Source organism: Giraffa tippelskirchi, chromosome 4 (assembly GCF_054371585.1).
Source record: "Giraffa tippelskirchi isolate mGirTip1 chromosome 4, T2T-mGirTip1v1.2.pri, whole genome shotgun sequence".
Taxonomy (NCBI): Eukaryota; Metazoa; Chordata; class Mammalia; order Artiodactyla; family Giraffidae; genus Giraffa; species Giraffa tippelskirchi.
In genome coordinates this window covers 170,866,007-170,891,650 of record NC_137278.1, presented here as the reverse complement: position 1 = coordinate 170,891,650, position 25,644 = coordinate 170,866,007, and the positions used below count along the sequence as shown (strand labels likewise).

Sequence of the window (25,644 nt, the reverse complement as noted above, 5' to 3'; positions counted from 1 at the left end):
CCACGGATAGCAACAAAGACCCAGTGCAGCCAAAAATAAAAAATTTTTAACTTTTTAATTAAAAAAATAAAAATTAAAAAAAAAAAAAGTTGTGACACTGCTATGCCTTTGCTCATCTTCTTGCCTGTAGCTGATACTCCCTTCTTCTTCAGAAACCAAGATAATTCTCTATATCCTTGAAGTGCTACAGTACCTGATAAGGAAGAGGGACGCCACAAATATTATTGCACAAATGAATGAATGAATCAATAAATGGATAAAATCTTCCCTTGGAGATATAATAAGGGCATAGTTAGCGTTCTGCAGCTTTCCCGATAGCTCAGTGGGTAAAGAATCCAGCTGCAATGCAGGAGACCCCGGTTTGATTCCTGGGTCAGGAAGACCCACTGGAGAAGGGATAGGCTACCGACTCCAGTATTCTTGGGCTTCCCTGGTGGCTCAGCTGGTAAAGAATTCGCCTGCAATGTGGGATATTGGGTTCAATCCCTGGGTTGGGAAGATCCCCTGGAGAAGGGAAAGGCTATCCACTCCAGTATTCTGGCCTAGAGAATTCCATGAACTGTATAGGACACAACTGAGCGACTTTCACTTTCACTTAGCATTCTGCTGGCAAGAACAGGATGGGGGCGTGGAGGGAGGTGTCTATATGATGCTGGGGCTCTGCAAGGAGGCCTTCTTTGAGGAAGTGACATGTAGAGAAGGGTGGGCTTTGAACAGGTGGGGACAGAAGGGAGTAAGGAGTCTTTCTTAGAGGTTAGATGACAAGCTGGTGCTTGCCTTTGTTGAAATAAAATCTCTTAGTGGGGAGGTAAGAAGGGTTGAATTTCACTAGTAACCATTAAGACAGGTCACAAGGGAAAATGATACCTAAGACAACTACATTTAAATAGAGGGGTAAGTGGAGGGAAAGTTCTAGAACACAGGATATGTTCCCAAAGCACTCAAGGAAGTCAAAAGTGGAATGGATCCTAGGCCCTTGGGGAAGAGGTCCTAAGTGTTTCCATTCTCACAAGTTGCATGCTTTACAGTTTACAAAGCATTTTCCCATTCAGGATCTACCTATTCCTGGGTGGCAGGCATTTCTTTATTCAACAAATATTTATCAAGAACCTTCTGTGGTGGTCCTGAGGGCTAAATGGCCTCTGTATATAAAGGATTTGGAGCCACACTGAGCCCTGGAAAGCCAGCAGTGCATGCTTGTAGTGTGGGACTGGGGGGAGGGAGGTGTGGTACAGCTGTTATTATCAGCCTGAACTTGGCCTTGCACCAGACAATGAAAATTCAAAACATGTTCTCATGGACCCCCTAGTCCATCAGGGAGAGGGACCTTAATCCACTAATTATATAACACAGTCAAGAGTCTGTTAATTTCAACTCAGATGTTTGAGAAAATAGTGGTTTATTACTATTAATAGGTGCCATAGACCACACGTGTTATGGAGTGTTTACTCAATTCTGTGCCAGGCATAGTTTTAGGTATTTTACTTAGTTTAAATTTCACCCTGTGAGGCAGGCACTGTTATGATTGCCATTTAGTAGATAAAGAAATTGGAACACAGAGAGGTTAAGTAACTTGCCTGAAGTCGCACAGCAAGCAAGCAATGAAGGCAGAATTCAAAATCAGTAGTCTGGCTCTAGAATCCATATCCTTGATCCTGTAGTACATCGCCTCTTGACTGTAAGCACCCCTCACTGCTCTGTGTGTGTGTGTGTTGGGGGCAACTTAGATGATTCAATTAATGGGATCTCAATCTTTCCTCATGCTTGTATCTCTGGTTACGTGCACATACATGCACCCCTAACTACCAGCACTTTCTCCTCTTTAAGATGATACCCGGATATATGGGAGAGAGGAGATGGGAGACACGCCCTTGGAGATGACTGGCTGAATAATGCATTATTTAAAAATTTTAACCTTTACCCAGTCCACAATTACAATTGTGAATAATACTATCTAGGTCAAGCAAAAGAGTCTAGAACCCAGTTTTACTGGTGAGGAAGGCTCCATGAAGAAGGGGTTGGCAAGGTGAAGGGAAGACCACTCCATGCCAAGGTGGTCCGAGAGCGGACAACCAGGGAGTTGGGCCGAACTGCATCCCGCTTCTCCTGCAGTCAAGGTCAGAAACCCAGAGGTGCTGTCCAACAGTCCAAATGGTTCCCGGACAGCGCAGAGCACCTGCTCTGGCTCTGAGCTCCCCCAACCCGAAGATTCCCCAGAGAAGCAAACTTTGGCTGCCACATGAACCAACATGACTGTTGGCCTTGGCGTCTCTCTGCTGGGCCATCATGACTAATTTTAACTGACCCTGCTGATTCATCCGAGATGGCTGGGAACCTCCTCCTCCACCCTACCCCCACCTCACTCCACCCCAAGCCACAACCGCAGGGCCTGCTGAAGAGCTGCCAAAATTCTTCAAGTTCAAAGTCATTCCTGAGCCGCTCCAAGCCCACATTCCAGCCTCATCCATGACCAATCCCCTTCATGAAACTTCTGACCCTGCTAAACTGGTCTTCTAGGGGTTTCCTGAAGATTCCATTTGCATTCCTGCTTCCCTAGCCCTCTCTGACCATCTTTCAGCTCCTTATTCAGATACCCCCTTTTCAAGAATGCCTTTCTCATCATCAGAAAGGGTGCTAGCCTTTCTCTGGCCATGCCATGTGGCTTGTGGGATCTTAGTTCCCCAACCAGGGTTTGAACCTGGGCCCCAGCAGTGAAGGCACCGAGTCTTAACCACTGGACTGCCAGGGAAGTCCCTTCCCACTTCCCAAGTATTTTATCAGTGGTGATAAAACTCATCTGGAGGATGATGACCCAAACAGCCCTAATAAATCTGAAATATCTACTCTGTGAACTATTAAGACATGATTTATAGGAATGTTTCATTCCCAGCTCCTCTTCCTCATCTTCCCACTAGATTATAAAAACATTTTAATTATCTCAGGCCATGACTGGCAGACACAACGCTGTGTATCTACCTAGCCAGCCTTTCTTCCTCCCAGACACACAAATTTCATTCCCATGGCGTGGCTGTGACCTGGCTGATGGAATATGGCCAGAAATGGTGAGCCTCAGTCTCAGGCATGGCCTGTAAAATCTCTCACACACACTCCTGTGGTCTGCCTGCTGGATCTATTCAGTTCAGTTTGGTCGCTCAGTTGTGTCCAACTTTTTGAGACCCCATGGACTGCAGCACATCAGGCTTTCCTTTCCATCATCAACTCCCGGAGCTTGCTCAAACTCATGTCCATTGAGTCGGTGATGCCATTCAACCATCTCATCCTCTGTCGTCCCCTTCTCCTCCTGCCTTCAATTTTTCCTAGCATCAGGGTCTTTTCAAATGAGTCCATTCTTCACATCAGGTGGCCAAAGTATTGGTGTTTCAGCTTCAACATCAGTCCTTCCAATGAATATTCAGGACTGATTTCCTTTAGGATGGACTGGTTGGATCTCCTTGCAGTCCAAGAGACTCTCAAGAGTCTTCTCCAACACCACAGTTCAAAAGCATCAATTCTTCGGCACTGAGCTTTCTTTATGGTCCAACGCTCACATCCACACATGACTACCGGAAGAACCATAGCTTTGACTAGATGGACCTTTGTTGGCAAAGTAATGTCTCTGCTTTTTAATATGCTGTCTAGGTTGGTCATAGCTTTTCTTCCAAGGAACAAGTGTCTTAATTTCATGGCTGTAGTCACCATCTGCAGTGATTTTGGAGTCCAAGAAAATAAAATCTGTCACTGTTTCCACTGTTTACCAATCTATTTGCCTGCTGGATAGGGAGGAATTCGAGGTTTCTGAAGTCCTTGGGGGCAGAGCCTGGGTCCCTGAATCAGTGTGTGGAGCAGAGTTCTCTCTCCAACTTGCACTGGATAGTGAGGTAAATGAGAACCAAACCCATGGAGCCACTATGAAGATCTAACAAGCTGCTGAGATTTGGGGGATGTTTGTTATAGTGGCTAGTGCTGTAATACATGAATGCCTCCATATTTGTGGTTCAGCCCTCACCCACGTCTAATGCATAAGGAGTCCTTAATATTCATCCTCGTGTCCCACAAGACTTCTCTTCCATCCATCCTCTATATGCAATCCTGACCCTGTCACTCCCCACCCCCCATAATCTCCCAGGGTCCCCATCGTCCTTGGAAGTTTCCATCTCTAGCTCCTCTTCCCCTTCCCAATTTTTAAATGTTGGGGTGTTTCTTGGGGTCCTTCTCTTCTTTCCTCACATTCTCTCCTGGGGTGATCCCTGCCACTTCATGTACACTAACACCTCACCCACTGGTCCTGTGTTTGATGAGATGATTCTCCAAATGACCAGGTAAATTCACGATGTTCTGTGCTGCAGCCCTAGAGAGGGTGGGTGTGGGGACAAGTCCTCTCTTAGCAGAATCAGAATTCCTTAACTCCCAAGGAGGAAGTCCGAGCCTTGCTCAGGGGAAAGAGGAATATCTCCTGTTGCCCAAGGGGATTTTTCGGAAAGAAGTGACTTTGCTGGGGTGAGTTGTGTTTGATTTTAAGTAGTTTAGGGGACCCGACTGCGGTCTGGGAGCGAGCGTCAATGTTTGACTTTGTTTCTCTGCTTCCTCTGTCCTCGCAGGAGAAGCAGACCGAATGGCCTCCTCCCTGGAGATCTGAGTAGCTAAGACCTGGGCTTGGGTAGTTTTTAAAGGGGAGGGAAGAGGAATTTGGAAAGAGGTGGCAGTCACTAGAGAGGAACAAGTATTGGACTACAGGACGCTTGGGAGGGAGGAGGGAAGGCGGGCACCGCCCAGGTGGGCTCCGGGGCCCGCCTTCCCTGACTCCTCCGCCCACCTTCGAGGTCGGGAGTGAGGCTTCCCGTCTGGATCCCGCCAACCAGAAGTCACCGCCCCCGTGCCTTCCCGCCGCCCTCCCGCGGCTGCCTCGGGGAAAGCAGGGCCGTGGCCTGCGGATCCGCGGAGGAGGGGCCCCTTTTCCTTTCTGGGGGGCCGGAGTCTTGTGGGTTGCCGGGCCTGGGCCGGGGAAAGATGTAGATTCTGGAGAAGCCCGGCCACCACTTCTCCGATGCCGTCTCGACAGTGCAAGCCTCGGAGACGCGTGTGTCGCCTTAGGCCCGCTAGACAGATGTCTCACAGACGCCCAAATGCTACGGAACCAGGGAGAGTCATTCTCCGCCCCTTCCTCCCCGATACCCCGCCCGCCTTAGTAAATAGCGCCACCATCCGCCCAGTTAATTCAGCCAGAAACTCAGCTCAGGCCGCCGGCGCTGTGCTGGGCTCTCAGCTCAGCCTCCCTTGTGGAGCCAGTCCCCTCTTCCTCTCTGCCCCTCCGCCTCGCCTCTCCCTCAACCCAGAGGTGGCCCTTAAAGGGTGCCCATTGTGGCTCAGCTGGTAAAGAATCTGCCTGCAATGCGGGAGACCTGGATTCCATCCTTGGGTTGGGAAGATCCCCTGGAGAAGGGAATAGCTATCCATGCCAGTATTCTGGCCTGGAGAAATGGACTGTACAGTCCACCGGGTCACAAAGAGTCTGACACGACTGAGCGACTTTCACTTTTTTCCGCAAACCAATCTGTGGTTTATAAAAACCAAATTAGCTGGACAGCGGTTGCCTCTGCACTGGAGAAGGAAATGGCAACCCACTCCAGTGTTCTTGCCTGGAGAATCCCAGGGACGGCGGAGCCTGGTGGGCTGCCGTCTATGGGGTCGCACAGAGTCGGACACGACTGAAGCGACTTAGCAGCAGAAGCAGCAGGTTGCCTCTGGGAGGGTGGGAGGGGCCTGGGGACTGACCGGGAAAGGGCCTGTGGGAACTTTGGGGGGGGATGAGAATAACGTTCTATATCCTGATAGGGGTTCGCATTACACAGGTGTATGAATTTGTCAAAACTCAGCAAGAGTCTGCTTCAGTTGTGTGGATTTCATTGGATGTAAATTTTACATCAAAAGAAAAAAATGCAAACAGAATTCTCACTAATGACATGCATGCTGAAGTTTTTAGGAAGAAGTGTATGGACAGTTGTCTGCAGTTTGCTTTGAAAGGCCTTGGAAATAAGGTTGGAAGCATGGAGGGTTGGATAGATACATGAGAAAACTGGTTTAGTAAAATGTTGGTAGAATTTCAATGGTGGGTATAAGATGGTCACTTTAAAATTTGTTTAACTTGTTGTTGTTGTTCAGTTTCTAAGTCGTGACCAACTCTTTACAACCCAACGGACTGCAGCACACCAGGCTCCCCTGTCCTTCACTATCTCCCAGAGTTTGCTGAAACTCAGGTTCATTGAGTTGGTGATGCCATCCAACCATCTCATCCTCTGTCGACTCCTTCTCCTCCTGCCTTTAATCTTTCCCAGCAACAGGGTCTTTTCAAATGAATCAGTTCTTCACATCAGGTGGCCAAAGTATTGGAGTTTCAGCTTCAGCATCAGTCCTTCCAATGAATATTCAGGGTTGTTTCCTTTATGATTGACTGGTTTGATTTCCTTGCAGTCCAAGGGACTCTCAAGAGGCTTCTCTAACACCACAGTTCAACAGCATCAATTCTTCAGCCCTCAGCCTTCTTTATGGTCCAACTCTCATTTCCATACATGACTACTGGAAAAACCATAGCTTTGACTACATGGACCTTTGTTGGCAAAGTAATGCCTCTGCTTTTTAATATGCTGTCTAGGTTGGTCATAGCTTTTCTTCCAAGGAGCAAGTATCTTTTAATTTCATGGCTGTAGTCACCATCTGCAGTGATTTTGGATCCCCCCAAAATAAAGTCTCTCACTTTTTCCATTGTTTCCCCATCTATTTGCCATGAAGTAATGGGACCGGATGCCATGATCTTGGTTTTCTGAATGTTGAATTTTAAGCCAACATTTTTACGCTCCTCTTTCATTTCATCAAGAGGCTCTTTAGTTCTTCTTCGCTTTCTGCCCTAAGGGTGATGTCATCCGCATACCTGAAGTTATTGATATTTCTCCTAGCAATCTTGATTCCAGCTTGTGAGTCATCCAGCCAGGCATTTCTCATGATGTACTCTGCATATAAGTTAAATAAGCAGGGTGTCAATAAATAGCCTTGACGTACTCCTTTTTGAATTCTGAGCTTAGCTTCATGAGAACTTTCAGAATGAAATGTTGAGAAGAAATGTCTCCTGCCTCCACCTCCCCTACCCTTTACATTATCCCCATGCAACTAGTGTGTTTCCTAGGCAGGAAATCAGACTAGGGTCTTCCCGTGTTCAAAACCCTTCCTCGGCTTCTGTTTATTTCTCAGGCTGCATCGTTCATCACTCGTTCCATCAATTTTTCCACCATAAAAACACCAAAATATTTTTAGTTTCCTGTATCTTTACATGTTCTTTACAACTCCTGTGGCAGAAATGTCTAGTTTTCATCCAATTTACATTTCCCCCTTCTTCCTAAGTCAAAGATGTTCCAGTTTTTATCTGGGGATATGGCCATATAGAAATACACATTACATTTCTCAGCCTCCCTTACAGAGAAGTGTGACCATGTGATGTTCAAGGAGAGGAAGTATTGATCACAACTTCTGGAAGTGTCCCTAAAGGTAGGGGACACAAGTGTCTTCACCTTTTTTGACTTCCTGCTGGTTGGAATGATGATATGATGGCTGGACTCAAGCAGCCATTTTGGATCAGGAGATGGAGACCATGTATGTAATATGACAGAGCTACTAAAGTAGACTGAGGCTGGGTTCCTGACATGTTGTGTGCCCTACCAACCCTGGACCACTACCTCTGGACTTCTATATGAAAGAGAAATGAATATTCTCTTGTTAAAGCCATGTTTCTTTGGATTTCCTGCCACCCACAACCAAAACTTAGTCCTTATACACCAACTTCCATGTCCTTGAATATTTCAATCCCTGTGCTTGGAGTATTCTTTCCTCAGTTTGCTCCAACCCCTGTTGATCCTTCAAATTCCTACCTAGACATCACCTTCTCTGCTGCATGCTCCTTGATGGAATTAATAATTTCCTCCTTTATGATTCTTTTGCATCTTACTTCACAGGGAGCAATTATTGAGCACTTACTGTGTGCCAGGCACTACCCTGAATCCTACACATGCACTCTTCTTTTAATCCTCATGATGACATTTGAGACAGGTAATTATTTTCAAAGTTCCCATTTTACAGATACAAAAACAAAAGCCCTGGAAAGTGATGAAACCGTCCCCAGATCACAAACACAATACCTGATGGAGCCAAGCCTCAAATGCTGGTGTCTGATTCCAAAGTCTTTACTCCTATGCTGAACTGCCTCTGTTTCTGCCCCTATCACACAGTGCTGTCATCATCTGTTTACACATGCCTTCCTCCCATTCCCTCTAAAGCTCAAGGAGGACTGATGCTCACCCTGGTCTCCTTCGGGTGCAGCACAGAACCTGGCACTCAGTGAGCACGAGTGTTTGTGGAACTGGAATGTCAGTTCTAAGTCCCCCATTCTGGTTTTGGCGCAGGAAGACCTTGGCAAGGAGGGGTCTTACAGCCCCCACCCCCATAGCACTCCTTTCCTCTGTACCTCTTTCCCTGAACCCCTTGGCCTTTTGCATACACAGTTTATTACTTCTGCTTAGGAGACCCTGAAGGAGTTCCCTCATACGTTAAGATCCAGTCCAGCTGTCACCTCTGCCAGCAGGTCTTCTCCATGTGGACCTGGGGGGCTAACTTCTCACTCGCCTGCAGCTCTTCAAATCTCTGTTGTATTTCTAATCCCCCTGGGATGTTTCCTCCACTCAACTTTGAGGTCCTTGAGAGCAAGAACCATGGCCTATTTAAATAATGTGGAAAGCCAATCTTGGTGGGTGCTACGAAAGTAAAGATGGAAAAAGATCCCGTCAGCTTGCTGGCAGACTGGCTAGGCGAACAAAAGAACGCAGTGAGCGGGGCGGAGCCAGGGATGGAGGCTTTTCTCCTCGCCGCCACTAGATGGCAGCAGGGTCTCCTGATTGTTAGCCTCCCAGCACACTGCCTTCACCTCCAGGAACCTGGATGGACTCAGTTCGATAAAACAATTCAGAGTTTATCGACCTGGCCTTTTGCTAGGGGTTTGCAGAAAGGTGAGAGGGAGCAGAGGAAGAATCCCAGGTTGGACCAGTTCCTATCTGTGAAGCACAAGTTCTGAAACCAGACTGCCCAATTTTGAATTTCGTGCTTGGCCCATTTCCTAGCCCTGTGACCTTGGGCAACTTAACCTCCCTGTGCCTCAGTCTCCCTTTGTGAAGAGTGGGGCTTATAAACGTGTTTATCCTGAAACGCTGGAAAGCAACTCTGCTTCCATTTCTTTTTCTTAAGCGTCTATTGGAAAGGGCTACTGGGAAGGGTCTTAAGGGCAGTGTGTCTGTAGCTTTTACATCCTTACCTGTGAAGAAGCTCACAGGGCAGAAATAGAGAGCTGCACCCCAAAGCAGAGAGAGCCGAGAAGGCTGCATCCATGTTGGAGCCCAAGGCCGGGAGGAAGAGGGCACACCTGCTGGGAAAGGGGTGGCATGGGGAGGGAGGATTCTTGGAGGGGGAGCTATTTCTGTGAGATCTGCCAGGAGGAGGGAGGGCGGACTGATAAGGGAGGGGCAGCGTGAGGGTGGTGCTGGACTCCTACAGATGAGAGGTAGGAGGAGGGGCTGGGGGAGTGACTCTAAGCCTCAGAGGCTGGGGGTGTAGGGTGAGGGTGGGAAGGAAGGAAGGTGTCCCTGGGCTACACCTGTCGACTGGGATATTGGGCTCTGGTGTCCCTGCCAGCCCTCCTCCAATAAGCCCCTTTGGGCCTCCAGGGAGAGGAGGGAGGAGCCTTGCCATATAAACCATATTTTTAGTTCTCTGTGCCTCTCCCCAGCTGCTATTAGACACCTCTCCCCGCCCCCAGCCCGCTTGGCTGAAGGCTACAGAAGGAAAGCTGGGCAGAAGGGGAGACGTGGTCAGTGCAAGGGCTGCTGGGGGCTGGGAGGAGGGTGGGCCCCGGGGGGTCTAGGGCCAGCTTTGGGGGGGTCCTCAACCTCATGCATGACCTCAGCAGATCCTGCAGGCTCCAGGCCCCAGCCCTGCTCTGAGTCTCGTCTGGCGCTGGTCCGGGAGGCAGACTCTGCCAGGAAGGAGCAAGCTGAGCTGGGAGTGGGTGGGAGGCGCTGCCTGGGCTCGCCTCCAAAGGGGAGGCTTCGGGGAGGAGGAGGTGGAGGAGGAAGGGCGGTGGCCAAGGTTGAGGGGACCCACAGTTTTGAAGATCCAAAATGTTCTTTCTTGCCATCTTTGGTTCCCCATGGTGGAGTCTTAAAGTGTAACACCTCTTCCCTCCCCCAGATTCACTGGGGCGGGGGGCAGGGTGTGAGTTGTTAGCTGCACAAGGGCTCATGAATTCCCAGGTCACCTTTGAAAGAGTTTGGTGCACAGTCACCTGGGCCTCAAACTTGTGCAGGGGGAGCCGGAAGCCACTTGCTAGAGAGTTCTGAGTATGTAAGTGAGGAGAGGTGAGAGTCACGGGAAGCAAGGTGGAGAATGGCCTTTTTTCACTAGACAGGCTCCTGGCTTACCCTGCCAGCTGAGGGCATTCAGTTAAAAAGCCTTTGGGATGTGCACTCTGGACAAGAAAAATCTTAGGTGAGCCTGAAACTTCTCTTAGCTGGTTCTCTATGTTCCCAAGGAGCACTAGAGAGCCAGGACAAGGGAGTGAGCTTGACAAGAAGGCATACATTGGTTTTTAGAAAGTGAGTTCACTGCTCCTAGAAGTATTTAAGCAGATTATGATCTGTAGGGAAAATTCTTGCATTTAGTACAGGGGTCCCCCAACCTCTGGGATCTAATGCCCAATGATCTGAGGTGGAGTTGATTTAATAACAATAGAAATAAATTGCACAATGAATGTAATGCGCTTGAATTATCCCCAAACCATCCCCCCATCCCTGGTCCATGGAAAAACTGTCTTCCACGAAACCAGTCCCTGGTGCCAAGAAGGTTGGGGACCGCTGATTTAGTGGGTACTTTGATACCATCCAGGCCTCTGTAAGTTTCAAGATCCAATGTCCCTACGATTCTAGATTTCTCTTTCTTTAGCTTTCTGACTCTGAAATGTAGAACCCAAATTTTCGGAGTGGTGGAAGTTGAAGACTCTGGCCCTCTAGAACTGTAACTCTAGGATCTCAAGTGCCCAGAATTTGAAGACTTGAGGATGATTCTATATGTTTCAGACTTTCCCATTCAAAGGATTCCGTGATATGAAAGGGAAGAAGAGGAAGAGGCAGGTCTCCCTCGGTGGGAGCTAGTTCTGCCCCACTGGGTGTCAGACTGACTCACCTGTGTGTGTGTGTACATGAGTGTGTAAGGCTGCAGAAAACTTTGCATGCAGAGGCAGCCTGGCTTTCCTATTCTGTGCCTTTCCAGTTTCCCTGCCCCGGCTATTAGAAGGCTGTCACAGGGATAATTATAGCCCCCAAACAAAGCTGGCGGTTGCAGGTAGCCATAGCAACTGCTAGGTACCGCCAGTTCTGTTGTAGAGATGTGTAAGTACAAACAGATGTTGGTCCCTCTATTAACTTAAAAGGTAAAACTTAAAAGGTTCATCAACTTCAAAGCCACGGGTTTCCATGAACTTGACGGTGCCTGCCAAGGGGGTGACAGCTTCATATTAAACACTTTAGTGCTGGTAACAAGTTGATGAGATTTTAAGTACTCAGGCCGTCCTCGGAAAACTCTGGAGGTTGGAGATGGGACAAGGCTGTGGATTGGGCTGTTGGTTCCAGCTCTGCCGCTTACCAGCTTCGGGCGGATGCACAAGGTCTCCAAGCCTTTGTTTCTGTATAGCCATGTGGGATAACAATGAGCCCCACTCTGCTAGCCCCTCAGGGATGTGCTGAGGTTCTCAAGAGGGCACCGGGTGGAAGGTTTTTGCAAGTGGCATTGCCAGGGCTGGGGATTTAAATGAGAACCAGGGATGCTGATTCCTTTAAGGATGTCCCCAATGGGCCCCAGGGGTTGGTCCAGACTGGTGGCACCTCGCTGCTACTTCTGCTCTTCCTTCTGCCCTTCCCTCCCATACTGATGGGCTCACCCTCCAGCAAGGAGCCAGAACTATGAGCTGAGACCTCAGCAAACTCTCTCAGAGTGGCCTTTCTCTTTGATCCTGAGCCTGGCACAGAGTCGGCCCTCGGTAGCAGGATGGGGAATGGACAAATGAACAAATGCTCAGCTGGGTCTGTGTTGCAGTGCGTGGGCTTCTCTTGTGTGGCCCCCAGGCTCTGGTTGCAGCCTGCATGGGCTCAGTAGTCGCAATGTGCAGGCTCTCTAGTGGCAGTGCTTGGCCTTAGCGGGCACGTGGGATCTTAGTTCCTTGACCAGGGATCGAACCCACGTCTCCAGCATTGGAAGGCAGATTCTTTACTACCTGACCACCAGGGTAGTCCCTTAGTTACTCATTTTACAGCTGAACCTTTCACTGTGAAAGCTGAATGACTTCTGGAGACATACCAGCTCAGTGTGCTCAGAAACCTCATGCATGGTTTCAGGAGCACATTGTCAAGAAGGGGCCTGTGTGCTTCTGGTCTCTTTGGTTGTTAGGAGTCCGCTGACTCAATATCTAAATAGGGATCACTCAGTGATACACAAGAAGTCACATAGGAAGTGTGACGGTCATCTTCGAATTGAAATGGGAGCAGGCTTTACAGAATCAGAATGGAGACCCAAGGTTGTTCCAGGGAAGCTCTGAATTTAGGGGTCTTACTTGGTGCTAGCCATGGAACCCTTTCACCTAGCATTTCCTACCACCTAGCCAATTCTTATCAATCATCCCTGTTCATATTTCAAAGAGGCGATCTGATTGGTGTAGTTAATAGACACTGTCTATTTGACAGAGCCATGCCATTGGCTGCCTCTAATTATGTCCCAGCCTTGGTTCAATCAGCTGTGACTAGCCATGGGATTTGGGAGAGGACATGACCGCAGGGTCTAGGGGAGGGCAGTTATCTTTAGAAAGAGCTGTGTATGTAGGGCAGTCATAACTGACAGGTCCAATACAGTCCCAGGGTGGCCAGGACACCTGATGCTTATCCTTGCTGAGTCTCGTGGTCCACAGCTATAAAATGGGATGATGCTTTCTACCTTGCTGGGGCATTGGGAAGATTAGATTAATCCTGCCCAAGGAGGCACTTTGTAAACTGTAAAGTTCTATGTAGACCCTGATCATAGAGCTACGTAAACTGAACTGTAATATTACTCCTCTTACTTATCTCTCTCCCCTAGGAGACTGAACACCAGGATGTGTTTTATCTGGTTTGTGTCCTCAGCATGTAGCAGTTTCTGACACACAGTAGGTACCTTATAACTGTTTGTTGGATGGATGGCAGAATGGTGGATAGATGGATGGATGGATGATGGACAGATGGATGGATGGTGGGTGAGTGGATAGAGGGGTTGATGGGTGGATGAATGGATGATGGATGGATGGATGGCTGGGAAGATGGATGAATGAAAAATAAAGGTTGATCATCCTCTTGCCTTCCTGGGAAGGCCATCCACTTTTTTAATTCAGTTCAGTTCAGTTCAGTCACTCAGTCGTGTCCGACTCTTTGTGACCCCATGAACCGCAGCACGCCAGGGCCTCCTTGTCCATCACCAACTCCCTGAGTCCACCCAAACCCATGTCCATCAAGTCAGTGATGCCATCCAGCCATCTCATCCTCTGTCAGTGAACATTTATTCAGTTTAACTTGGTATACAGCACTGTGCAAGGCCCAAGATACACACACATGAAGGAAGCCAAGCTCCTGCACATGATAACCAAAGTAAAATGTTTGGATTCAGGGGCTTGACTTCCTGGTTCAAAACCCAGCTCCTCCATCAACTATCTGTGTGACCGTGGCAGATCTCCCTAACTTACCCTCCATGAGATAGGGGTAATGTCCATATTTACAATATAGGGCTGTTGGGAGACTAAAAGAGTTACCAATGTAAAGTGATTAGAATAGAGCCTGGCACTCGGCCAAGTCTCTGAGTATTGGGTGCTAAGGTACTAATGGAGGAGCCAGCATGGATACAAAGAAATATGATACAATGAGGTAAGCAGTGTGACAGGAACATATAGGAATAAATGGAAAGGTTAGGCAGTTAATTGTGCCTTGAGGGGGTACATGAAGCAAAATTTTTCAGAGGAAAATATCTGAGCAATATTTGAGCTTTCTAGGTGGAGTGGGAAAATGCAGGCTCCAAGAAGCTATGGATCTGCCTGGGTTCACCCAGTTATAAGCAGGGAACCATTGAGTTCCTTCCCACCACTCTGAAGAGTGAGAGGCATTCTGACAAAGTGGGCTTCTAGAAGGTGGGCAAAGAGACTGCTAAGGCCAAGACAGTCCCAGGGCCAAGCCAGGGTGCCTGCTGCCCTGGCTTGGAAACATGACAGGTCCTCTTGGGAGAGCTGACAGCAGGGGTAGTTGGGTTTCAGGCCACTGGCATCGGCCTTAGCCGTGCCCTTTCTGTTGGCCTCTGAGAATCCAGACAGTGGCCCAACCTCCTCCCCACTCTTTCCGTACACACAACCCCACCACCACCACACCCGTGACCTGAGTTGGCCCACCTCCCCACAATGGCACCTGCCTCAAAATAGCTTCCATGTGAGGGCTAGAGAAAGGAAAAGATTAGACCCCTACATGAGAGAGGGGGGCAGGGGGAGGGAGAGAGAGAGTGAACGAGCTGTCAAGTGATCCCTGTCAAGCATTTGGGAAGGTATAAAATCCCTTTGGGGCCAGGCAGCCTCAAACCCCAGCTGTTGGAGACAGGACACCCAGTCAGTCCACCCTTGTTCTTTTTCTCTTCTTCAGACTGCACCATGGGGCTCAGCGACGGGGAATGGCAGTTGGTGCTGAATGCCTGGGGGAAGGTGGAGGCTGATGTCGCAGGCCATGGGCAGGAGATCCTCATCAGGTAAAAGGAAGAGATCCCACTGCCCCCATCACCTCCTTCCTCAAGGTCAAGAATGTTTGCCTGCAAGGTGAAATGTTTGCCCCGGGGTTGACCAGTTGGCTGCTGTGTTAATTAACTTTGTTAAAACCCCTACTTGGTTCTTTGCTTTTCTGTGTCAGAGGTTGGAATCTGGAAAGCAGATCCATTTCACACCTGTGCTAGCAGCTGGGAGGAGCTTTGATGATCAAATCCTTGATGCTTAGAGCCCACCAGGAGGAATCCTAAAATTATAGCTAGAATTAACAAGAAAGGTCTGAGAGGTCTTTCTCACCTCACCTAATGGATGAGGACACAAAGGACCTAAGAAGGGAAGGATGACCTCAGAGTCACAAGTTCATTAAAGTCTGTAAAATGTCAAGGATTAAGACACGGCCTTCAAGATGAGATATGTAGTTCTACACCTGGCTCTGCCACCAAGCTGTTGTGTGACCTTTGGGAAAGCACACAACTTCTCTGAGCCTCAGTTTCTTCTATGAATGGGGGGAAATCCTAATATCTACATTATACAGTAGAAGTAAGAATTAAATAAGATGCTGCATCTAAGGGGCCCAGCATAATTTCTGGCATAGAGTGAGTTCCAAAAGATGTCAGTAACTCTTGGAGAAGAAGCTTAGAATTGGGCCCTATTATTTTAGCTTTGTTGGGTCTTTGTTGCTTTCTGTAGTTGTGGTGAGCAGGGGCTACTCTTCATTGCCATTCATGGGCTTCTCATTGCAATGGTTTCTCTTGTTGGGGAACACAGGCTCTAGGTGCAGGAACACAGGCTCCGTAGTTGCGGCTCTAGGGCTCTAGAGCATGGGCTCAGTAGTTGTGGTGCATGGGCTTAGTTGCTCCGTGGTATATGGAATCTTTCCAGACCAAGGATCCAACCCATATCTCCTGCATTGGCCGGCAGATTCTTATCCATTGCGCCACCACAGAAGTCCCTATTCTTGACTTTTGATGTTGGGTATGTCTTTTACAGGCTCAGAATAGTCTCCAAGCACATCTTGCCTTCTTTAGCAAGGGATTCCTGAATAAACAAACAACCCCTCCGCCAACAAAATTCCGAGTTTTGTAAGCAGAGGATGGCTTGTGGTTTGGAAATAGAACCTCATGTTCCCATTGCCTTCCTCCCCAAGTGGTGATAGACTCCCCTCTCCTCCTGGCCCTTTCTCATGCTCTGGGCAGTGCGAGTCAAAAGCGTACATCGACATTTCTGCACCTGGGAGGAAGTGGGCCCTAGTTGCCGTTAGTGAATGGATTGTCCTTCACACTTTATAGATGAATTTCTCCTTCTTTACGAGTCAGAGCAGGTTTTCCTCTCCCATTTAGACACCCTTTCAGCCTCCCTCAGGCTTCACCCATCTCCAGCTCCCATGTCTGGGAGAATGACCCAGACATAAGCTATAAGCTCTATTATCTGGAGTTTCAGCCCTTCGTGGCCCATGCCAAAAATACATGAGAAAGGATGGTCAAGTTTCCTGTTGAATCTAACTGGCATCTTGGGTTTTCCTTTGTGTCTTTCTCCTCTTACTTCTCTGTCGGTTGGCTACTGGCACTGCAACAGGTCCCATTTGATTGGAAGAAGACTCTCCAAAGTAGACATCAACTCCTCAGCTCTCCCTTTGCTGTGTGACCTTGGACAAGTCACTAATCCTCTCTGGGTCCCATTTCCCTATTTGTTGAGTGGAGGGATTGCCTTTCATGGTCTCTGAGATTCCTGCCCACCCTCATGCCTTGGCATTCTTTGAGTCCTTGATCCTGCCTTGCTTTTGGAGAGGAGGCAGGGTAGCTGGGTGGGAGACCAGTTTGCCAAACAGGAATCTTTCCCAGGTGACATGGGGGCTGTCAGCCCTAAGTTAGTGACTTGGAGGTCTAAAAGGTGACTTAGGGTATTGTATCATGGGAGAAACATCTCCTTCCTTCCCAGGGTGGATCAGAGAAAACTGCCAGGGGCCAGGAGCCAGGGGCGAGATGTGATGCTGGAGACTGCTGACTCTCTGGCAGGCCCCAGAGAGCCTGATGCCCCACCACGTCTTAAGCTGAAGACATGCAGAAACCACGCTGACGGCTTCTGCCCTCTTGGTGTTTGGGGGCCAGGGACAGGGAGAAGGGGATTCTGACTCCCAAGGCTCAAAGTACCCTGTGAGAAATGACCTTGTGATTCTGTTCCAGATGCAGAACCTGGGCTTTCTTACTCTTCTTGAAAAGGTCATTTCTCCTACTCCTCTGGTTATGACAGAGAGCAAATTCTGTTTAGTCTGTTAATAAAACACTGAGGGCTTCACTGCAAGTACATGATCATTATGTCCTAGAACATAATAGCTGGAAGGTCAGCTGCAGAGTCTGGCTCCAGGAAACAGGGGTTTTTAGGAGGGTGGAGGCAGCTGAAGAGGGCTTTGGGCCCCTGCCTTTCCTTCTTTTCCCCAGATCTCTTCTGCTTTATTTATTTTTGCATTTGAATAAAGGATTTCAAGGCCATGAAAAATTGGGAAGTCACTGCTGGTGGCCAGTATGTCTCATGTCACGGGGAGGAAACATGGCTCAAGAGTCCCAGTCAACCAATGGCAGCTACAGACAGAACCCAAAATTCCCAGTCCTAGTGATGACGATGATGGTGGTGAGGATGATGATGATGATGGAGATGGTGAGGATGATGGAGATGATGATGGAGAAGATGATGGTGTTGATGGAGCTGGTGGGGATGATGCAGATGATGATGGTGATGGTGATAATGTCCTAGAGATTTTGATGAAGACAGCAAATATGTATATATATTACACACTGATTGCTAGGCCCTGTGTTAAGTGTTTCATGTATATTAACTCATTTCAGCCTCACAATAACCTCATGAGGTAGACATTATTATGATCCCCACGTTTAACAGAGAGGTTAAGTGACTTGCCTGAAGTCCCAAAGCTGGAGTTCAAATCCAGCAGCCTGGATCAGCACACCCACTCTTGAACCCTATGCCACATCGTCCCGCAGTCTTAGCACGCTAGAGATGCGTTCCCACCCTCATCTGGTTCTTCGGTTCTAGAGCAGAGAAGAATTTATGCAGGCCTAGGAGCATCTTCTGTCTTTCATGTGGGTGTCTGGTTGGGTCTCAGCTCAGAGCACAGCTGGGAACTGGCCTCCTTTCCCACTGACCTGCAATAAACTAGGCAGGCTGACGGTAGGATGAAGAGGAAAGCACAAGGCAAATGCGTGCTTCTGAAACACTGGAAGAAAAGCCCCCCCCAGCCCATTTCTACAGGGTGAGGGCCTTCCATCTGCTCCTTTTCTGAGTTGCCACTGTCACAAGTACCCAGGTAGGGCCTTCTGTGGCTTCCCATGGACTCCCAGCTGCCGGCCTTGGGGGCAGCTGTAGGAAGGAAGATCTGGTGGGCATTCAGGAGCCAGGTTTTTCTGCACTGTTAAAGTAAATCGGGGGCTCCCTCTCTGGCTGACAAGTGCTAAGAGTGAAGGGTGAGGTTCGGGTTGGAGAGATCAAGCCTTAGAACTTGGAAGCTGAGAAATCAACCTTTTGGTTTACAGATAGTTGATCCAAGACCCAGAGGAGCTGAGTGACTTTTTCAACATCACAGAACACAGCAGAGGCAGAACTGGGGCCAGAACTCAGCTTTCACAATTCTCAGTGCTTGGTCTCTTCCCCAGACATCCGAGGGTCTCCTAAGATGTCTCAGACCCCTGGTGGCCTTGGGTCCCAGGCCCTCGGTCCTCTTCTTCCCCAGAGAGTCTCCCTCCAGTGTCCCGACCTTCACCTGTGGGCTCTGGGTCTTGCATCTGTCAGGCAGGAGTTCAAGGATCATTGTCGCCAGATAATAATAGTCAGGAGCTCAGGGACCCTGGGGTGAAAGGTGCTGGGGATGAGCTGTCAGTGATGTAGAAGCCTTGGCCGGGGCCCCAGATGAGGTAGTGACATTGAGAATGGCTGTGGGCAGCACCGGGTGTTCTGGGAAAGCAGGAGGGACACGCCCCTGGGGGAAGAGGGCGCTCCCTGTCTGTGCTATGCCCTGTGTATGTGTGTGTGTGTATGCGTGAGCACACGTGTGATTATGGGTATGTGCCGTGAGATACTTGTGCACACTGGAGTGTGTCCACAGTTAGGTTTAAGAGTGTTCCAGAGCCAGGAAACCACAAAAGAGGAAGCTTTCAAGGAACTGAAGCCATCACACAAGAGGAGGGAAAGTCCAGCAGACAGGGTCACTCCGGCAGAGGTTTCCGGGTGCGACACAAAAGAGAGAGCATGAGTTATGGAGCCATCTGTGTGGGTTCGTGTCTGGGCTCTGCTACTGACCAGACATGTGACCCTGGACAAGTCACCTACCTCTGCAGTCCTCCCTTTGCCCATGAGTGAAATGGGGAAAATCTCTCCCTCCTCCCCGTGGCAGGTACGACTCCCTTTAACCGATCCCCACCTTTCTGCAGAATGAAAGACTGAAGTTCAAGGCAACAGGTGACTCCTCGGATCACTGTGGCCAGCTCACTGGGTCCCTGGCAGGAGTGGGGACCTGGTCTTTGGCAGATGGCTCCCACCAGAGATTCTCACTGTCAGTACTGTGAGGGGCCTGGGAAGAACAAGGAGGTAGAGCAAAATAAGCAAGAGCTTTCTGAGCCTGAGAGCTGTTCAGACTAGAAAAGCTGTCACAGGGAGTAGTGAGCCTCCTGGAGCCGGAAGTATTTAAGCAGCCAAAGGATGATCCTTGGGCAGGAAGCTGCAGAGATGGTCCCCTGCATGGACTACATTTTGAGTCACTCAGACCTGATTTCAGTCTGGCTCGTCTGCACTCTGGCTATGTGATATTGAGCTAGGACCTCATACTCCTCAGCCTCTGTTCCGTCATCTGTAAAATGGGGATAATACATCCCCAAAGGGAAGTGCAAGTGCTGAGCCTAGCACGGGCCTGGCACACAGCACACACTCCACAAATCTTTTAGCCCCCGTGCTCCTCCCTGCTCCACTGTGACACCATCTAGTCATCTCTGCTCCCAACAACTTAGAGCAAATAGGGGTGAGGCAAGGTACCATGCAGAAGTTTTTCCCTCCAGCCTTTCACAGTAACAATGAAGCAGATGATGATGCTAAAAATAGCAATAGCAGGCATTTATAGGACGCTTCCTGTGTGGCCCTCAGCGTATACCATCTCATTCAATTTAATCCTCACATTGCTATAGGGAGGGACTCGTTATCCCTATTCCTTGGATGGGGAGACTGAAGCACAGAGAGGTGACGTGAATTGCCCAAAGTCACACAGATAGCAACTGGAAGAGCGTGGACTTGAACTTGAGTCTGGCCACCTCCTGACCCCTGTGTCTAACTCAAGCCCTCCTTGTACCCCCAGGCTCTTCACAGGTCATCCTGAGACCCTGGAGAAATTTGACAAGTTCAAGCACCTGAAGACAGAGGCTGAGATGAAGGCCTCCGAGGACCTGAAGAAGCATGGCAACACCGTGCTCACGGCCCTGGGGGGCATCCTGAAGAAGAAGGGTCACCATGAGGCAGAGGTGAAGAACCTGGCTGAGTCACATGCCAACAAGCACAAGATCCCTGTCAAGTACTTGGAGGTGAGCGGCAGGGCCCAGGTGGCTGGGAGGATGGAAGGGGAGGCCTTGAAGACATGAGATTCAGGTTCAAGTCCCAGCTCAGTTATAACTTGCTGGGTGACCTATGTTGTTCCTCTTTATCCCCCAGTTTTCTCATCTGTAAAATGGGCTGCTACCCACTTGCCCCTTCCTCCTGGGTCATTGAGAGTAAATATATTTTTCCCCCAAATGAGTATCTTGTTACCAAGTATCTTGTTACCACTTGAGAAGTGGCTGTGAAGTACACAGCTTGCATCCTGTCCACGGGTAGGCACCATTATCACACCCTCTCGACAGATGAGGAAACTGAGGCACAGAGAGGTTAAGTAGCTTGCCCCTGGTCACAGAGGCACCAAATAGCAGAACCAGGATTAAGACTAGGTCTCTATTCCTCCAGAAACCCAGCTCCTAGTCTCTGTGCCACTGCAAGTCGGACATATACAGGACTCATGTGGCAGGAGTTCAGTAGCTGGGACTTAATTCTGGGTGGGAATTATTAGTTCTAGCATCTTTACGGATGAAGAGAGGGCGCCTCAGGTGTCCAAGGCATAAGCAATTGGCTTGAATCTCCTGTGATGGACTGACAAGTTGGGTAGGCTGGGGAGAGTCTGAGTTTCAAGTACTATGTCTAGACCCAGTGGGAGGAGGGATGTGGCAAGGAGAACTAGGGAACTGGGGGATAAAGGTCCCTGTGGCTATCACCTCGGAGGATGGGGGCCGCAGGCAGTTTGGTGCAGAAGTGAAAGTAAGGTTAGTCATGATAACTTCTGGTTAGGATGGGCTATGAGAAGCAGTTTGCCTGGGTCACTGCATGGAACTTTCACGATTACCACCATGAGCTTAGGAACTGCATTCAGTGTTGTCTTTTTCTCTCACAAAAGAATTTCAGAGGTCAGGAGCCCAGAGCTGGTGTGGGAGCCCCATAGGTACCGGGGATGCAGGCTCTTTCTGTGTTGCCATCCTTGGCATATGTATGGTGTCTACCCTCAAAGTTGACTCGTGGTCCAAGATAGCTGCTGGAGCTCCAGCCTTCTGGTCCACATTCCAAACAGAGAGCAGGAGGAAGAGACAAAGGCTCTCTTTTGAGAAACCCCAGGCATCTCACCCAACAATGTTATTTACATCTCATTGTCCAGAAGTTAGTCATGAGATCATGTCTATCTGTGTGGAAAGCTGGGAAATGTAGTCTATCGCCACTCCAAATACAAACTAGTGTTCTCTTACAAGGAAGAAGGTGAAAATGGCCATTGGGCAGGTAAACAGCATTCTCTTCCCCAGGCAGGTACTCTTCTCATCCTCATTTTACTGATTTGGAAACTGAAGGCTCAGAGAGGTTGAGTAGCTTGCCCCCGGTCACACAGCTTATAAACCAGGAGGTACAGTCTGATCTATGGTATTCTGGAATTCACACTCTTAATTCCTGATGGTACAACGTCTCCCATGAACAACTACCATCACCATCATCTTCAGCCTCACCATCCACCTCCCCTATCTGCTCTCCCAACTGTTACTATGAAACTGTTAGTCACTCAGTTGTGTCTGACTCTTTGTGACCCTCTGGACTGTAGCCTGTCAGTCTAGCCTCCTCTGTCTATGGAATTCTCCAGGTAAGAATACTGGAGGGGGTTGCCATGCCCTCCTCCAGGGGATCTCAAACCCAGGTCTCCTGCACTGTAAGTAGATTCTTCACCCTCTGAGCCACCGGGGAAGCCCCACCTGCTCTCCCACATCACACACAAACAATTCTGCCTGCTCATCTCAGCATCACAGACATGAGAAACAGTTCCTGCCCCTGGGATTCTGCACAAGTGGTGGTTTCACCTCCCCATCTTCTCTCGGCAAATCCCTATTCATTCTCCAAGGCCCAGCTCAGAAGCCACCTCTTCAGTTCTAGCTCACAAGGCAGTCAGCTGCTCCACCTGCCAGCCCTCCCTGGCAAAGGCATTTATTCCAGCCCTGCTGTGGCGCCTGCCAGCTGTATTGTAATTTATCTCTTTACCCAGCTGTCTCCTGGCTGGGACAGGAGCTCCTCAAGGTCAGACCCTGTCTTCTTCCATATCTAAATCCCAGTGAAAGTTGGGGGGCTCACAACCCAGCTTGAATGATGGATCCTGTTCTAGGGACGAGCAGACAGGCTTAGAGAGAAACCCGTGCGGTCTAGGAATAGGACTACCAGCTAGCGGACTAGAACTGGGTCTACTTAAAACAAGTTTGAAAAGAAAGTGGAAGTGAAGTCGCTCAGTCGTGTCCGATTCTTTGCAACCCCATGGACTGTAGCTCATCAGGCTTCTCCATCCATGGAATTATCCAGGCAAGAGTACTGGAGTGGGGTGCCATTTCCTTCTCCAGGGGATCTCTTGACCGAGGGATCGAACCCAGGTCTCCCTCATTGCAGGCAGACGCTTTACTGTCTGAGCTACTGCAAAAAATTAAGACAGCGCCCCGCGTCTGCTGTTCCCCTCACCTTTGTCTGTGTTCTTCATGAGAAATTGCTCCTTCTCACCTGTGAGCAAGGGGACCCCAGAGGGTGCTGGCTGCTAAAGTCTTTTCTCAGTCTTCTAGCTGCCCCAGCCCACAATTTTCTAAGTATTAGTGACTCAGAAGTTAACTCAGGAAAGGCTGAATTGAGGGACCCAATGGGGTCAGGATCCCTGTCTTACATGTGAGGTCATCCATGGAGGTTAGGGTGAAATTGGGCCTGGAACTTGGGTCTCCAAGTTCTCGCTAGGTCAGCTCATCCCCTCACTTGGCTTTGTTATGTTTATGACATTAAAAGGGAATTAAACACATGTCTCATTCGATGCCCAGCAGTAGGTGTTTGTGGCGCTGTCCCGGTTTCTGAGCCAAGCAGGGTTTACTAGGTGCTGACATTTGTGCTTCTGAGGCTGCCCCAGCACGTGCTCCCTTCACCCCCACCCATCAGCTTTTGGCCACTTGTACCCTGGGTACCAGAGAATATGAACAAACCCACCAGCGATGGCCTCTGTCTCCCTGGCTCTGGCTGTTGTTTGTCCACAGTCCCCTGGGTGCAGATTCCAGCTCTCCCATCCACTTGCAACATGACCTCAGTCTGGGCCTCTGTAAAATGACACCCTTTGTCCACAGGCCACGGCTGAAATTGGCATCAAATCTTTTTGAACCGTTGAAAAAGCAAGTAGCTTCTTACTATATAAGGTCACTCAGTCCCTTAAAGCAGTCCTGTGCTGTAGAGATGTTTGTGCCCATCTTTTTGGGCATGACAATGTGGATGGCAGAGCCAACAGTGATAGTGAGGCTGCTGTAACATATTATCAGGCTTGGGCCCAAGCATAGGGCTGGTCCCTTTCCTCTTCCTCTCTCTCCTTCCCTTCCACCAGTGCTTCTGAGTACCAGCTCCGTGCTTGGCACAGAAAGTAAGATGTTCTGACCACCCTCCCCCCACCATCCCTCCAGAAGGCTACTGAAAGAGATCACCATCCTAAGCCATTAAATGCAAAAATTAAATCCACACACATGGAAGTAGTTTCTAGACTTTCTGATTGCAAAATCCTGGATTAAAACCATGTAATAGGTTGGGTCCTCATCTTGAGCTGAACCTCCAATACCTTGGCTATCTGATGTGGAGAGCCAACTCATGGGAAAAGATCCTGATGCTGGGAAAGACTGAAGGCAGGAGAAGGGGGCAACAGAGGATGAGATGGTTAGATGGCATCATTGACTCAATGGACATGAGTTTGAGCACATGCAGGGAAATAGTGAAGGACAGGGAAGCCTCGCGTGCTGTTGTCCATGGGGTTGCAAAGAGTCTGACAGGACTGAGCGACTGAACAATAAAACATCCTGAACATAGTAGAGGGGGGTAGCGTGTGTGCATGCTAAGTTGCTTCAGTCATGTCCAATTCTGTGACCCTAGGGAATGTAGCCCATCTCTGCCCATGGGATTCTCCAAGCAAGAATCCTGGAGAGGGTTGCCATGCTCTCCTCCAGGGGATTTTCCCAACCCAGCGACTGAACCCATGTCTCCTGCATCTCCAGCATTGCAGGTGGATTCTTTACTCTGACCCACCTGGGAAGCCCTTTGTTGGGGGCGGGGGTAGCCAACCCACCAAGCCATGTGACTGTGACCACAAGCCCAAGGCCTGACCTTTCCTCCTCTGTATTAAGATGGGCCTCTATTATCCCATCTGTACTTGTCTCATGGGTTGTGGAAATTAAAGGAGTTAATCCATGGAGGCCGCTCAGAAGTATGCCTGATATATATTAAGTGTGCCTGATATATAATAAGTGCTCAGTAAATGGCCCTGCAATAAAGCAAAGCTGGGGCTTGGGTTGATTTCCATCTGGCCCCTGGCTTGTCCTGCCAGTGACCAGCACCCCTCTGCTCCTGTCCCTGCAGTTCATCTCGGACGCCATCATCCATGTTCTACATGCCAAGCATCCTTCAGACTTCGGTGCTGATGCCCAGGGCGCCATGAGCAAGGCCCTGGAACTGTTCCGGAATGACATGGCTGCCCAGTACAAGGTGCTGGGCTTCCATGGCTAAGCCCCAGCCCTGTGCCCCTCACCCCACCCACCTGGGCAGGGCGGGAGGGGACTAAATCCCAAGTAGTTATAGGGTTTGCTTCTGAGTGTGTGCTTTGTTTAGGAGAGGTGGGTGGAAGAGGTGGATGGGTTAGGGGTGGAGGGAGCCTTGGGAGAGGCCTGGGGACTGGGCTTTCAGTGGAGGGTCATCAACCTGGGAACCAGGAGAAGCTTGACTGTGGCTGGCTGAGTTTGGGTCAAACTAAACTTTCCTTTCACCTCAATCCCAACCCAATTCCTACCAACCTCTAAACTGACCCTCACATTTACCCTCACCTTAAATCCCCAATCCGAGCCGTCAACCTAAACTCCAGCCAAATTCTCTGAACCCATCACCTAGCCCCTTGTAGACAGCAGAGTGTCGGTTTGCCCTGAGAAGCAGGTGTGGGCCGGGTGGGACAGCTACACCCAGCCCTAGGGAGGTGTGGAGGCATGGTGTCTGCAACAGAAATTGCACCCTTCTCAGGTGGGGGCGTGACACCTGGTTTAATAAAAGATTTCTCACATCATAGTCTCTGTCTGGTGTTTTTCATCCCTTACAGCAGGGGTCCCTAACCTCTGGGATCTAATAACTGATGATCTGAGGTG

At 49.3% G+C, this 25,644-nt stretch overlaps 1 protein-coding gene and 1 long non-coding RNA gene across 11 annotated transcripts; one reads left to right on the top strand and one right to left on the bottom strand.

Annotated features, from left to right (window-relative positions):
* Positions 1-5,879: 5,879 nt before the first annotated feature.
* Positions 5,880-9,478, bottom strand: LOC145503624 (uncharacterized). Its single transcript, XR_014051600.1, has 2 exons — positions 9,350-9,478; positions 5,880-7,004 (listed from the first exon to the last, which is right to left on the bottom strand). It is a non-coding gene; the product is annotated as an uncharacterized LOC145503624 (long non-coding RNA).
* A 70-nt stretch (positions 9,479-9,548) lies between these two features.
* MB (myoglobin) lies at positions 9,549-25,565 on the top strand. 10 transcript variants are annotated; one of them, XM_081483529.1, is made up of 5 exons: positions 9,549-9,595; positions 13,213-13,279; positions 14,787-14,889; positions 20,256-20,478; positions 24,872-25,565. In XM_081483529.1, exons 3-5 carry the CDS (start codon positions 14,795-14,797, stop codon positions 25,016-25,018), a joined length of 465 nt encoding a protein of 154 aa, XP_081339655.1. In that variant the 5' UTR covers positions 9,549-9,595; positions 13,213-13,279; positions 14,787-14,794; the 3' UTR covers positions 25,019-25,565. The 10 variants fall into 10 exon arrangements, with proteins under 10 accessions (XP_081339655.1, XP_081339662.1, XP_081339656.1 ...); XM_081483536.1 differs by having other exon boundaries at positions 13,213-13,283; XM_081483530.1 differs by lacking the exon at positions 9,549-9,595 and adding an exon at positions 9,854-9,898.
* Positions 25,566-25,644: the final 79 nt, after the last annotated feature.